General features: G+C 41.8%; 1 protein-coding gene across 1 annotated transcript; it reads left to right on the top strand.

The window, feature by feature from the left end:
* Positions 1-14,749: 14,749 nt before the first annotated feature.
* APOBEC4 (apolipoprotein B mRNA editing enzyme catalytic polypeptide like 4) lies at positions 14,750-15,831 on the top strand. The gene is given in 2 exon segments (XM_070939278.1): positions 14,750-15,629; positions 15,632-15,831. Coding segments are annotated over 2 exon segments (1,080 nt in total).
* The last annotated feature ends 394 nt before the right edge of the window (positions 15,832-16,225 follow it).

Here is a 16,225-nt window from a genome sequence, read left to right as displayed (position 1 = left end):
TTACATACTTTCATTCGAAATGCAATATTATAGAAACTCTTATTTCTCATTAATTTTAAATTATTTTTTTAAAAAATATGTCATCGTCTGTAATTATGTCAATAAAATGTAGCATATTGACTAAAATGGCATGCATCTTCTTTATGCTTTTTTGTTTTTGTAAGCCACTGTGAAATAACTGTTATTGATAAATCAACATGGAAATACTAAATTAAATCAGAAAGAATCTAAGAAGCCTTTCTAAATAACATGACTTCCAGTTGGCACTGCAGGCTTCGTGGACGGTCTCCTTAGACCGCCAGCCCCATGACTTCGTAAAAGCCGCTTTGACAGCGCAAATCGGCTGTCTGGCGGCTGAAAAACCTCCCCTTAGGGAAAAGAAGGAGAGGAGAGCCGGTGGGTGAGAGTAGAGCTCCCCGAAATTCACTCCTCCTCTCCCAGCCACTCCTTGCCTACCTGCCCAGGCTCCTTAGGGCCCCAACAGGAAGCAGTTGTTGGAGCTAAGCAGCTACCACGAGAAAGAGTTGGCAAAACAGCTCAGTTCAAATTGGATCTGACTGAGAAGGAGGCTCAGCAGAAGCACCTCACTGAGGACTATGATCATAGGCTTTCCAAGCAGAGGGAACACCTGTGGGAGTGCAAGGCCAGGTACTGGTGCCTGGAGGCTCAGCAGGCTGAGATGGTCAGTCAGAACAAGGTCCTCTGGCTCTTCGCCACTAATGGCTCTTCCCTCCAGCCTTTGCCCAAAGCCCCGCACCAGGAGGCTGAAGCAGACCCCAAGTTAGAATTTCTGCCCCCCTCTGCCCAACACAAAAAGACCCCAAAGGGGGAGACTCTCTGCAGCAACACAAACATTCATTGCATGTATCCAGCCCAGGAGCTGTAGTTTGAGGACCCCTGATTTAGTGCAATATAAAAAAATGCAAATAATTTTTCTGCAGACCACCAAAATTTTCTCGCGGACCACCAGTGGTGACCGCTGATCTAGTTGGCTAATGAAACTTCTGCAAGAAAACAACCCAGCTCAGAGAGCTTTAAGGACATCACTAGAACATGCCATTATAGATCCAGGCATTGCAAACTTCTCTCCTGTCTTTGCTCTGTACAATTATCACACTGGGCTTGGAAGTAGGACAATATCAAACCATGTAGCAAATCACTTATCATTCCAACAAAACCACATTCTTTTTTCAAATAACACCCCCTTGTATATTTTAATAAAAAAGCCCAATAAAATATCCTGTAGCTCATTTCAGACAAATTTAGAAAACTATTGAGCACAACGTACTTTTTTTTTATAAAGTAAACTAGAAAATGCAAAATGCATCGTTTAAATAGCAGTGCAATTGGTGACCATTTTGACAAGCAATTCAGGGCACAATAAAAGATATAAATTGTGTATAAAATGGAGCTTGTCAGTTGGTCAGCTTTCTTCCAAAGAACGCCATGATGAAAATAGCCAAGGAGAATGCTGACACGCCAAAGGTTTCTTAATGTTTTCTACCACAGTAACAATGTCAAAGGAGTGAGCATCTACTGCAGTTCCTCACTGATGTGTTTCAACTGCAGTCATAGAGGCTAAATATAGAGCAGCTGAGGTATGTCCAATATTTAATTTGAAAATGTAGAAAAATATCTAAGGCACTATATCTGCACACCAGTGACAGAAAAAAAATCCCTTACTGACCCATAAAAAGATACTTGATTAAAAAGTAATGATGGCTTGATCCTAATAGAAAAGGATCCACAAGCAGCCTGCAAATTTTCCATCCCTTCATCAAGAGATCAGAATTCATACTGTCTTAATTCCTTGACATACTGAATTTAAAATTTTAGGCTGTATTTTCAAAGTTTTGTTTTCAGTTTTCCCTTGTATCTGTAGTGATGATTGTCTTACAGTTATTCTTGTTGTTGTGAGCCCCCAAAATTAATTAAGATGGGTGGCCACACAAATCTTTTAAATGCATAAACAAAATTATCATGTCATAATCTCTGCAGCCTCCTGGCCCTGCAACTTTTAGAACTTACTAGACAACCTATACCTCATTGGGTCATTATTTCAGATATATTTCTTTATCTAAACAGAAAATTGTCACAGATTGTCAAAAATGAAGATCACGTGATTGTAGCAGGAGCACAGCAGCAGCCAGTAACACTGAAGCAGCCACAATATTCCCAGATTTCATTCCCTCAGGAGTCATGGGTTTTGGATTTTGGACACTTTCTATAAATTAGCCCATTTGAAATACTCTGATTCAAAAATTCTTGCCCTATAATGCACTGTTTTGTCCACTTAAAAGGTCATGATAATGAGTTTTAGTAATATACAGATGACTAGGGAAATCAACCTCCTTTCCCTTTAGAAATTACACACAGAGCACAATCCATAATTCAAATCAATTTTATTGAAAATAAAATAAAAGGAAAATATGACACTTCCTTAAGGTAGTCATAAAAAAACAGTATAGATAAAATTACAAATCTATTAAAATCAGCTCCAAAAACATCTCCAACAAAGAGGCATTCAAGAACATTTTAAGATCAGTTCTTGAACATAGAGATATGAGGGCAGTGCACACCGTATTCAGTTTCCAGTTTTTCTCTGCCACCCAAAACTGCTTGCTTATTTATAGAAATTCTTTCTTGCAATTAGTTTTGTGTATATAGTATACATTGGAGAGGATAGCATTGATGTTTGCTACAAATACATGCATCCATGTAGTATTATTAGAATATTTTCATTTTCTGGTAATAGACAGTGGGCTCAATACCTATGTGCTTTGATCACTGGAACAAAAGGTGGAATCTAATCTAACAAAATGAAATATAATAAATGTCAAAATATTAATAAATGAAAAGCAAATTCTCTATTTTCTCTGTCTCATTCTAGGCTAGGATTGGGCTAATCAACATCAAAGAAGATTATTTCTCAAGAGAAACTGGCACCCAACTTTTTAAACAAAAGAACTAAGAATTCTTTTATCTTGGTCAACTTATTAAAAATCCGATTTCTCTTTCCTTAGAAATATGTTTCCCCAGCACTAATATTATGAGCAAACCTGAATGAGTTTCCCCATGGTACAATGGAATGCTTCGCTGAGGCAGATAAATCAAAGTTCTGTATTTCTATATTTAAATAAAAGCAATATAATTTTACTGATGTCACCATTAAATGCTCAAGCCCTTCAGGTTGCTTGTAATATCTGCCTGAAGAAACATAACCCTGACTGTCATCAATAAGTGGATGTTTCTATCTTCTTAATCTAGCCCTAACCCTCAGAGACTTTCTACGGCTGTTGCAGCTGCAATGAAAGTTGAGATTTTCTGGCTTTAATTGGGGAGGAGGGTGTCATTAGGGTCTTAATGACATCATTTGAAGGGCCGTTGGTCTGTAAAAGTGGGGCCTCTTGACATTGCCCACAAGGGCAGAACTTTGAACAGATGTCTAGAGCATCACTGGGCAAAACAGGCAGGGTGTCCACAAATACTCCAGGGCTGGCTTATCACATTTCAAAATAAGTAAAAGAATACATATTGCCACTGTGTGCTGTCTTTAACATTATCCTTTAATGAGAATCACAGTAGCAAAGAGGGCACTTACCCAGTGGGAAGCTCTTTCCATCATGTGCCTCCTGGTAATCTGCTGCCTAGTGACAGTTTGGGGAGAGTTAATGTGTGAATAAGAGTGCTCTGGGGACTTTGGGGGTCAAGACCTCATTCTGTTGCTGGAGGATGGCTTGAATGAGACTGTACCACAAATGAGTGTGGGCATCACTTCCGTACAAAAGGGCATCAATGTCTGTTAGTCTGGTTGGCTAAAATGGATTGGGGACTGTTTCCTGCTGCAGATACATTCCCTGTTTGCTCCGCATTTCATATATTTTATTGCTTAGGATGAGGTGCTAAAGGGATAGATTAGTGTAAACCCAGTGCTAATATGCCTAGCTCTCTAGAGAAGGTGATACTGCTAAGTAAAGTGGAAGGAAAGAGTAAAAGAGGACAACCAAGACAGATAGACTTGATTACAGTGGCAAAGGGTATACCATTAGAAAACCAAAAGGACCATCTTGGAGACAGATCATCCTGAAGGGGGAAAAAATCCCTTTATGTCATCACTATTAGTTAACATCAATTTGATGGCACGTAATCAATACACAATTCAGCCCAGAATTTAAGTCTTAAATCGAAGCAGTCATTAAGCTGATCACCACATGCCCTGACTGGACGTTATGACAGCGTCCTGGCTTTCCGAGGCATAATCATTAAGCAACCATGCAGGTCATTAAGTGGACAGAGAGAAAACTGCCTGCTGAAAGGTTTAATTATTAAGAACCAAAGGAGAGTATTTGATCCTAGACTGATCACAGATAATGATCAGAGTGATTTGTGGTAAATAAGAATCTGTGTACACTTTCTATGAGTAAATTACAAAAACAGACTGTTGACAGTGAGCTTTGAACTAATTTCACTGTTATTTAACCTGTTAATTATTTTTTTTCATATATGTAATGTATGACAGATCAATTGGGTTGCAAATAGATGTAGAAGCTTATAAATTTATTTTTTAAATTCACATTTTAAAAGTATTTTTGGTCTAGTTTTGTCTGTTTTCTTTTGTATTTTGTATTTTAATCTTTTGAATAAAAAAAACCCTGCCTGCTGAAGGGGGAAGGCAACGCCCCCTCTCTACACAGAAGGGAACTACAATGCTGAGAAAAAACTCAAATCGTCAGACAGTACTTTTGCTCTCAAACAGACTGGTTAAAAAGTCCCATAATGAGGGATCGTTTTCACCCAACCTTTTTGCCAGCAAAAATGCTGTTGCCAGAGAGGCTCTACCCAATGCTGGTCATAAGTTTGGGCATGGGTTGTAAGTTGCTTCGTTCAGTGCCATCATAATTTTTAAATGGTTGTTAAGCGAGGATTACTTGTATATTATTTACCGTATATACTCATGTATAAGCCAAGTTTTTCTGCACATTTTTTATGCTGAAAAAGCCCCCCTTGGCTTATACTCGAGTGAGGGCCCCACTTACCTGTTCTCCGGTGCAGTACGGGTGTTCTCCGGTCTCTCTGTTCATCTGCGGGCGCCTGCAGCCTCTGTGGGTGGTCCGATAACTGCTGATATCACCGCTCTTCTTTTCTCCTGCACGCCGGCAGCCTCTGTGTTGTCCGTGTCATACTGGACAAGAACCTCCTTGCTTCTGTGTGCTGGTACCTGGGGCGCACCGCATCCTTGTCAGATGAATGTCGGATGTGGCCGCTCTTCTTCTCCCGCTCTTCTCCAGGACTGTGACCAATGACGTAGCCTTTACAGTCTTATCTGTGCTTGGTCACTCACCCTTGCTCCGCCCAAACATTGCTGAATACAAGTACTGGTATATCTCTGGTCTTGGATATACAGTACGTTTATTTACAGTACTTATTCTGCTATATTTTATTTTCTTATTAACCCCTATCTGGCTTATACTCGAGTCAATAAGTTTCCCAATTTTTTGTGGTAAAATTAGGTGCCTCGGCTTATATTCGGGTTGGCCTATACTCGAGTATATACGGTAAGTGTAAACCGATCTTTCTAAGAAGCTGCAGAGGATGTCTATTGAGATTCTCAGTCATCCAGGTCATGGTTGTCCCAAAGGTGCTATTTTTTCCCACCATCTGCCCAGAGCTGAAGAAGCTTCTTGAATGAGAAGTGAAACATCTTCAAAGAAAAATCAGAAAGTCAAGTTGCCGCTAGAAAAAAAGCACCTTTGGGACTGCAGAGGAAGTTATTTCTATATTAAATGTGGAGGCTTTTTAGTAACAAATTATATACAGATTCGGCTTGGAAAATTTATACCCAGTCATATCATTTCACTGGATGGTCAGAAGATTGTTTTGTAGGCATATTTCTCAATTATGCTGCTCTGAAGGCTTTAATGATGGATTGAATTAAAATAGCGAAATTTCCTGGTATTTATATAGTTTATCACTTGTTCTGAAAATAGGAATGCTGTCATATTTCAGTACTATCTTATTTCAGTAATGTGTAATATTTTGCAGACATTTTAATCCAATCCATATACCAAAGAACTCTAAGATAATCTATATGGCTCCCTTGCAATAATCCTGTAAAATACATTAAGCTGAAAGTAGGTAATTGGCAAGAGCCAAGAGAATGTTGAAAAACAATATACAGGCTGGATTTATGTATGGTGGTGAGCCATGACGTGATGTGTTTGACTGGTGTATGAAAACTGAACCCATCTGGTTTCAAAAGTTTCAACACTCCATTGTTAGGCTGTCCATGTCTCACATGCAGGTTCCCAACTGCCTGAAATTGTTATTTGTTGAAGTTTGGGGTTGTGTTAAGAATTGATATGGAAATAATTTGGGACAAAAACAAGATTCCCCCCTCCCAAATTTCCTGTCTTTAAAACTTGACAAAAATGGTCTCCAAAGGCCTGTCAGAGAATTTTATGATTGCTCCCATTCCTCATTCAATAGAATTCAATATAATACAGACACAAGCAAAAGAACAAAATCAAACTACAGGTAGCCCTCAACATATGACCACAACTGAGCCCAAAATTTATGTTGTTAAGTGATAAATTTGTTAAGTGAGTTTTGCCCCATTTTACAACTTTTCTTGCCACATTTGTTAAGTGAATTGCTGAACTTGTTAAATTAGTAACATAGTTGTTAAGTGAATCTGGCTTCCACATTGATTTTGCTAGACAGAAGGTCATAAAAGGTTATCACATGACCCCAGGATTCTGCAACCATCATAAATATAAACCAGCTGTCAAGCATCCAAAGGTAAATCACGTGACCATGGGGATGCTGCAACTGTCATAAGTAAGGAAAATTATCATAAGTCACTTCTTTCAATGCTGTTGTAACTTCAAATGATCACTAAATGAACTGTTGTAAGTCAAGGACTACCTGCAGTTTCTTAGCCTGTAAAAGAGTTGAATTCAACAAACTTAGAGAGAAGGATTCCATGGATGAAAATCTTAAAATGGAAAACAACTCAAGAAACTTGGAGAACTCTGAAAACTGTGGTTATAAAAGCCCAGTCCACCACAATGCTACTGAAAAAGAAAAATAAGAAATCCAAGAAGAAAGCAGCATGGCTACATAAAGAACACTCTGATAAAATGAAAGACAAAAAGGATAAGTATTAAAAAATGGAAAGATGGAACTTTCACAAAATGGAAATTTCACTAGATAAAAATTGTCCAATACTGTGGTCCAAGGATGGCCTCTTGAGAAGGGTGAGTGGGACACTAAAGCTTCCTTCAGGGCAGTTAGTACCAACCCTTTCCATGAAGAGGCATTAATCACAGCTTGAACCCAACCAACTCCCAACCAGCCAAGAGGGTCATCGATCCAGAACAAAGTTCTGAACAAGTTCACAGCCTCAAGGACCACTTTTTCAAGAGCAACTGGCTCAAACTCCTCCCAGATTAACAAAGGTTCAGATGTGTATCCATCATCTCTCCCCAGCCAGAATCCATGTCCAAGCAAAGTTGAGCCGCTTCATCTGACAGATGCCAAGAATATTTCTCACAGCAATCCTGCAAGGGTATCCTTGCTCCTTCTTAACTAGGATGGAAAAGGTTGCTTTTCCATCCTAGTTTTCCATCAAAAAAGAGCTGCTGGTTAACTACCTGCAATATAATAAGGCAAAGTAATTTTATTTCACCACTTTATTGCCACAAGCTAAGCCTAATACAAGTATTGGCATAAGGTAGTACTGGGTGTCAGTCTTGCTCTGTCTTCCTCCATCACCGCTCTACGCGTCTCTTATGTCTCCTTATCTCTTTCAGCCACTCAATAAACTATAGGGTTCCATAAGATCCACATACACAGTATGATTCGATGCATGCCCTGCTCCACCAAGTTGTGATTCTTCATGTAAACTGATGTTACTGAATACATTTGGCAACAGTGATCAAGTTTCTAACAGGCACAGGAACTGATCTAGCAAGTCTTTCAGGCAAAAAACAAGAACAACCCTTCTGTTTCTATCTAGGTAACCTAGCACTTGAAATTGTCAATACAACACATTTATTCACTGCACATGTAAGTTGTCAAGCTATAAGAAAATTTATTAGAAACAAGTTAAGGTCTTCTGAAATAAGTAGTCAGAAAGGTATTCTTTCTCTTTCTCAGGACACTGAAAATAGGATTCAGTAATTCAAGTAAGGCTGTGGCTGAGATTAACTGTTACTGCTATTCTGGCCTCAAGAAATTTTGACGGTAAGTAAAGCTCAATATTACATATATAATTGGCTCTCCTTAGTTTCTGAACAACAAAGCATATCTTATTTCTCGGAAGCAAGCTTTGATTTTATTATATACATTTTATCTTTTTTAAATAATATCATTCTGTACTCTTTAAGAATACAAGTGAGTTCAGGGTTAAAAAAATCTTTCAAATAGTTACAATAATGTATGTGGGAGAGAAGGTAACTTCCCATTTAATTGGATTCAGAGGTGGAAGAAGGGACTACTTAATTTTTTTGCCAGCTTTTATCTGCTCAATTTAACTGTCCATGGAGGAAAAGTTGTAAATTTCCAATATTTTTCCACCAAATGAAAAACATACAAATGCAACTTATCAAGAATTTGATGTTACAGTCAAGTGGTGGGATATATTACATAGTGAGTTACTACAGAAGTCTAGGTGGGGCAGAGAGGTCGCAGTTCCTTTCCCACCATCATACTCTAATAAATATACTGTATATTTGAGAGAATAAGGAAGTCCGGGGATGTCTTAATGGAGCCCGAAATGTTGCTGAGAAAATAGCATAAATAATTCCAGAAGCAGCATCATATATAAAAGAGCAGCATGCTATCCCAAACCCTTAATGGGTTGAAAACAAAACAAAAAGTAAAATTTTGGGCACTGAAAGTAGAGTTCCTTTCTTTCTTATTCTTCAGAGAATATCTAAATGGCAAAGTATCTCAAAAAATTATAAAATGTCTTTTTGATAAAGATTGTATTTCTTAATTGGTACCAAAATGTCTTGTGTTTGTTTTCAGCAAATTTATTTAGGTTGAAAGTGCTTCTGTAATTACTGTATAAAAAGGAGATGGGGGGTGATCTAGATGAGGAAATCACCATCCCCCACACCACACCACACACCGCGCCAAATTTAGGCAGTTTCAATAAATGTATCTTGCAGAAAATGTAGGTCTAGCAGTGATAGGAAAAAGGCAACCAAAAATTTGATGTTGGATTCCTCTTCTAGACAAGATGTCTCAATTCTGGATCCAGGAGACTTGGATTCTTCAACAGCCTTGATTCTGGGGATATAGAAATAGTTGTATGAGAAAAATTACCTATAACTATGATCTCTATTCCTGGAGTGATAGACTGTGAATGCCTGTGTGTGAGAAGTTGGGCACCAGGGGCAAGCTTTGGATCTTGCTTATGTGCTGACCATACTGCTGCCTAGCAGGATCTATTCTTGAGCTCCTGGACATTGTTGCTGGTTTTGGAATTCCCCCAGCTTCTAATGCAAATAGTTAGCAACATCTCTTCTGTATCAAGGAATAGGAACAGGATCAAAGGCATTAAAGAGCCTTCACTGTAATATACTCATCAATAAATGGGAGATGATACACTGATACATTTCTGATGATACACTGTTTTATATATCTTCTGTGGGTTGAGGTGGAGATGGAAATCTTAACCTATTATCTGGAGACTTGTTAGCGCTATGCTGACAACAATGTATTACAACCATACAGCATGTCAGCCTTAGTAAATTGACCAGACAGGAAATCTGACTAGATAAGCTAATTCTATTGTAAACCTACATTAACAAAACCTTGTAAATCCAAAATCTCTCGCCATCTCCTTTACAGTTCAAGAAACTAGGGACTGTCCCTTTTGAGATCTTGCCCCATCCACTATCTAGCTGTGGGCTATGTTCTCTCTATCTGATTGTTCCCTAGCTCTTTGCCCTATGTCCCAGGATCTTTCCTACATACCATTATTACATAGTATCACCATAGCAAATCAAATAAATCCCTCCAAAACATCTTAAATAAGCTAAAAGACCCAGTTGCTTATACTATACAGTATAAAGACTATAACGTTAAGCTACCATGCATGATAGACAGGCAGAAGACTAGTAGAACGCATCCATGACCACCAAATAGCAGTCATAAAACATAATTTAAAACATTCTTAATCTCACAACACAAGGACAAATTATAGTTTCAGCTTGGAAACTGTGGGTGTTCTAGACCAAACTAAATACAAAAATGCTAGGGAATTCCTGGAAGATTCCAGAATAGTTTGTCAGCCACCAATAGTCACATAGAAATAAACCACATTTACACACTATTCAAAAAGACTAAGCTAAAAAACTAAGAAGGAAACAAGACTTGAACATATCCTCTCCAGCAACCAATATCCAGATAAGCAGGGATTAACACCAGACAAACTATCAAGCAGGAACCAATATCATAATCAAGGAACCACCAGAAAGAAAAATCACATCCCTAACAATACTGCTAGGGCAATCTGCTGTATATAAACAGGGAGAAAACCCCACACTCGAGACTAGCAGTGATGATTTAATAATAATAATAATAATAATAATAATAATAATAATAATAATAATAATAATAATAATAATAATAATAATAATAATTTTATTTCTATACCGCCCTTCTCCCGAAGGACTCAGGGCGGTGTACAGCCTAATTAAAAACAGAATAAACATCAATTTAAAATAATTTAAAAATATTAAATAAATTTGGCTTAATTTAAAACCCCAAAAATTTAAAACATCCAATTTAAAATTATATTGCTAACCCAGCCTGGTGGAACAATAGGGTCTTGAGTGCGCAGCGAAATACCCGGAGGTCAGAAATCTTACGAATTTCCGGGGGCAGTTCATTCCACAGGGCTGGGGCTCCCACAGAGAAGGCCCTCCCCCTGGGTGTCGCCAGCCGACATGACTTGGCCGATGGCACCCTGAGGAGACCCTCTCTGTGGGAGCGAACTGGCCTGTGGGAGGCTATTGGTGGCAGAAGACGGTCTCGAAGGTACCTGGGTCCTATGCCATGGAGCGCTTTAAAGGTGGTAACCAACACCTTGAATCGCACCCGGAAGACCACTGGGAGCCAGTGCAGCTCGCGCAGGAGGGGTGTCACGTGGGCGCAACGGGTTGCACCCATGACCACCCGCGCGGGCCGCATTCTGGACCAGTTGGAGCCTCCGAGTGCTCTTCAAGGGGAGCCCCATGTAGAGAGCATTACAGTAGTCCAACCGGGAGGTAACAAGGGCATGAGTGACTGTGCGCAGGGTGTCCCGATCCAGAAAGGGCTGCAACTGGCGAATCAGGCGGACCTGATAAAAGGCCCTCCTGGCCACGGCCGTCATATGTTCTTCTAAAGACAGCCGTGCGTCCAGGAGGACACCCAGATTGCGAGCCCTCTCTGTGGGGGGCAAAGATTCACCCCCAATAGTCAGCGATGGCACCTGCTGACTATATTGGGACGCCGGGAGCCACAGCCACTCGGTCTTGGAAGGGTTGAGTCTGAGCCTGTTCCTCCCCATCCAGACCCGCACGGCCTCCAGGCAGCAAGACATCACATCAAGGGCATCGTTGGGGTGGTCTGGGGTGGAGATGTACAGCTGAGTGTCGTCAGCGTACAGGTGACACTTCACCCCAAAACCACGGATGATCTCACCCAGCGGCTTCACATAAATGTTGAACAGGAGGGGCGAGAGGACCGACCCTTGCGGCACTCCCCATGCGAGATGCCTCGAGGTCGACCTCTGTCCCCCTGCCAACACAAACTGCGAGCGGTCGGAGAGGAAGGAGGAGAACCACCGCAGAACGGTGCCCCCTATTCCCAACCCCCTCAACCGCCGCAGCATGATACCATGGTCGATGGTATCAAAAGCCGCTGAGAGGTCTAATAGGACTAGGACAGAGGAACAACCCCTGTCCCGAGCCCTCCAGAGATCATCCACCAACGTGACCAATGCCGTTTCTGTGCTGTGCCCCTGCCTGAAGCCCGACTGGCACGGGTCCAGATAGATAGCTTCATCCAGGTGTCGGGGAAGCTGTCGTGCCACCACGCTCTCAACAACCTTCGCCACAAAACGAAGGTTGGAGACCGGACGATAGTTGGCTAATTCAGCCGGGTCCAGGGAAGGCTTCTTGAGGAGGGGCCTCACTACCGCCTCTTTCAAGGCGGCAGGAAAGGCACCCTCGCTCAAAGAAGCAGTTATAATCCCCTGGAGCCAGCCTCGTGTAACCTCCCGGGAGGCCAGTACCAACCAGGAGGGACACGGGTCCAATAAACACGTGGCGGCACTAATCTTACCCAGAACCCTGTCCACATCCTCGGGAGCCACAGGATCAAACTCCTCCCAGATAACATTCTCAAGACCTGCCCTCGTCTCCTCCCGTGGACTCATCCAATCGGAGTCCAAGCCTTCCCGAATCCGAGCGACTTTATCGTGCAGGAATTGCACAAAATCCTCAGCACGACCCTGCAAGGGATCTTCCCGCACTCCCCCCCGAAGAAGGGAGTGGGTCACCCTAAACAGGGCGGCTGGGCGGTTCTCTGCAGATGCGATAAGAGCGGAAAAATGATTAGATTTTGCCACTTTTATCGCCACTAGGTAGGTCTTGATATAAGACCTCACCTGTGTCCGGTCGGAATCGGATTGACTAGTCCTCCAAATGCTCTCTAGGCGTCTTTTCCGACGCTTCATCTCTCTCAGCTCCTCAGAGAACCAAGGAGCCAATTGAGTTCGGCATTGGGTCAGAGGCCGCAAAGGCACGACGCGGTCCAAAGCTCCAGCGGCCGCCCTTTCCCAGGCGGCCACCAGCTCTTCAGTCGAGTCGTGTGTCAGAGTCTCAGGAAACGGCCCAAGCTCCGTCAGGAACCTTTCGGGGTCCATCAGGCGCCTGGGACGGAACCATCTGGTCGGTTCCGTCTCCCTGCGGTGGGGGAAAGCAGTAGGAAAGTCCAGGTGGAGGAGCGAATGATCTGTCCATGACAAGGGTTTGATGTCTAGATCCCCTCTACCAAGATCATTCAACCACTGACCAGAGATAAAAATCAAGTCCAGAGTGTGTCCCCCTATGTGAGTGGGGCCTTGAACTACCTGGGTCAGGTCCATGGCCGTCATGGAAGCCATGAACTCCCGAGCCACCTCTGACGCCTCACCCGCAGATGGAAGGTTGAAATCCCCCATGACAATAAGTCTGGGGGTATCAACCACCACCCCGGCAATGACGTCGAGTAGCTCGGGCAGGGTCACTGCCACGTGGCAGGGAGCCAGGTACGTGGCCAGCAAACCCATCTGCACCCCACGGCCCCACTTCACACAAAGGGACTCACATCCGGCTATCTGAGGAACAGTGGTCTCCCTCGGACAAAGACTTTCCCTAATAATCACTGCCACTCCCCCACCCCTCCCCTGGGCCCTTGGCTGATGAAATGCACGGAAACCTGGCGGGCACATTTCGACGAGGGGGACCCCCCCTCTTGGCCCAACCAGGTCTCCGTAATACCTGCCAGGTCCGCACCCCCCTCCGAAATAAGATCACAAATGAGGGGGGCTTTATTAACCACCGACCTGGCATTACACAACATCAGCCGTGGACCCTGGGCCTGAAACTCTGCGCAGCCCAGGACACGAGTTGCGCATTGGGGGCCGGAGTGTGCAATCGCTCGAAGACAGCGCATGCGCACCCCCGACACTTGATGTGGCCCCCTGCGTCCGCCATACCTGCCCCTCCCACTTATCACATTGATGGAATTGCCCTTTTTTTCGCCACCCGGAGCCCCGGTTAGGTTACCCTTCTCGTCTCCTCCGCTGCGCCCAACCAACCCACCACCCCGCACAGTAGCTATATGGACCCCCCCAGTCCATCTCTACAACCCCCTCCCCCCTTCCCGGGTCCCCTTAAAAACACCTCCCCCCTCCCAGACCCTTTTAAAATACAAAATGAAAATTTGACTAAAAAACCCCACAACCTCCTCCTCACTGCATGCCTAGTTGGTAATAAAATATCTGCAAAAAAACAAGCTCAGAGAGCACCAAGGACTCCACAATATGTAATCCATCCTGTGCTTTCCAGTTTGCATGTATATCCAAAGGTGCAATACAAGGAGGGAGCAGAAACACACACACACTCTACTACACTACAAAGAATATAAATGCTTCTTAAAGGCCACAGCTGGTGAAAATATTGGGAAAAAATCCTTCCTTTTCTATTGACATAACAGTCTCACAAAATCTAACCATTTTAAATAATAACATTATAGCCGGGATAGGCTGATAAAATTCAACGTGACGTTTTTGGAGTTTTATTGGGATAGATATATTTGGACAGGTGTACTATGCTGTACAAGTACACAGCTGATTTAAAGACTTGCAAGTGGCTGCTATGCTTTTGTCACAATGTTTTGTAAACAAATGTGAAATGCTTTGCAGCTCCAGGATATATGTTAAAATACAAAATATAGTAATTTATATTTCTTAGCTTCCATGGAAATGGTCAATTACATAAAGAGTCTAGGGTTCTCTAACAACCCCTTCATTAATATAAAAACAGAAACTGTTCTTAGTTTCTTCTCATATAGAGTTCAATATTTGTTTGGGTTGAATTTGTAATGCAGACGTGATTTTAATTTCAAAACTTCTATAACAGGGAAATAACTACTCAGAGATTTCTTTTCTGTATTTCAGGACTGTCAGCTTTCAAGGTTCTCACACGTAATGGACCTAGAAACAATACCATTTTGCCAAGAATACCTAGCACAAAGAGGTACAATAGTGAAACCATATTACTGGCTAACAATGAGCCAAAACTGTACTAAATGTCCTTATCATATACAAACAGGGGAAGCAGCACGAGTTCCCTACACAGAATTTCAAAAGGCTTTTGGATTCCCATATGGGCCAACAGATTACCAAAATAAACACCTTCTCTTTTATGAGTTGAGACATGTATCAGGTAAATTAATTCAAAAGGGCCAAGTTACAAACTGTGAAGAATACAACATCCATCCAGAATCAATGCTATTTGAAATGGATGGTTATCTAGACTCAGTTGTACACAATTGGGGGAACATTGCATATATAATTCTTTATTCAAATTATTCTCCTTGTAATGAGGCAGAGCATGGGTGCATAAGCAAAATTTATAGTTTTTTAATGAAGCATCAAGACATCACACTCTGCATTTATTTCTCACAGCTGTATCACACAGAGGAGGATTTCCCCGTGTCCACCTGGAATTGTGAAGCCTTGCAGAGCCTTGCTAGCATGTGGCCTCAGGTGACACTGAATCCCCTCTGTGGTGGACTTTGGCATTCCCTACTCTCTAATTTTGTGAGTTCTATGCCACAAGCAAGATTCTACCACCCCATTTTGCCTATAAGAACCCTGGCTGATAAAAAAACCGCAACACAAATTCGCAGTATAACAGGAATGAAATTGCCTTTTGTTAACACCTTGTCTCAGCCAATTTATGGAACTTCAAGTGCTGCACCAAGTTTGCAAAACTATTACTTATCCACTTCAAACTACCCAGCAGAAGTGACAAGTAGCAGATTGCCTCCAATGGGAATGCCACCATTTCATTTCACACCTCCTATTAATACAAGAAACCTAGAAACATTGTCAGACATGTAAACATGCTAAATGAGTCATTAAGCAAATTAATACCAAAGGAAAGATCACTTCACAGGGGAGAAATCATTACTGAACAACTTTCAAACAACAAATTTGCAGAGCTTGAAGGCTATAGAAAGAAAAAATTGGGAGTGAAAGACTGGGCAATTCATAGGAAGGAATAGATACAGCAGTGAGTTGAGTATGGAGAAGAACATTTCCCCCCATATGTAATTTGTATATTGGAAAAAAGACATGGAGTATCAACTGCCAGCAGCTGAAGAGAAGATGGCAAAGCAAGCTTTGGTTTTTCCACCAGATTCATTTACAGTAACAGCAGCAAAGCAACGGGCAACTATGAAGGTTGTTTCTCAAACTGATAAGAATTTTTAAGTGACTATTTACCTAAAATCAGAGTATAGATCCCTTGTCCCCCCTCCCAAATCTGAGAAATCAACTTTGCCATACCACAACGAAGCTATGAAAAAATGAATCAGAAGTTCCTAATGTACAAATATTTATTTTTATTCTAAAAAGAAGAGTTAATATGGTTCAATCTTGTAACATTCTTACTTTCAA

This window comes from Pituophis catenifer, unplaced genomic scaffold (assembly GCF_029215685.1).
Source record: "Pituophis catenifer annectens isolate HBS135680 unplaced genomic scaffold, rPitCat1.0.hap2 SCAF_3, whole genome shotgun sequence".
NCBI lineage: Eukaryota > Metazoa > Chordata > Lepidosauria > Squamata > Colubridae > Pituophis > Pituophis catenifer.
The sequence above is the reverse complement of the archived record's forward strand: the minus strand, read 5'-3'. Positions and strand labels throughout refer to the sequence as shown.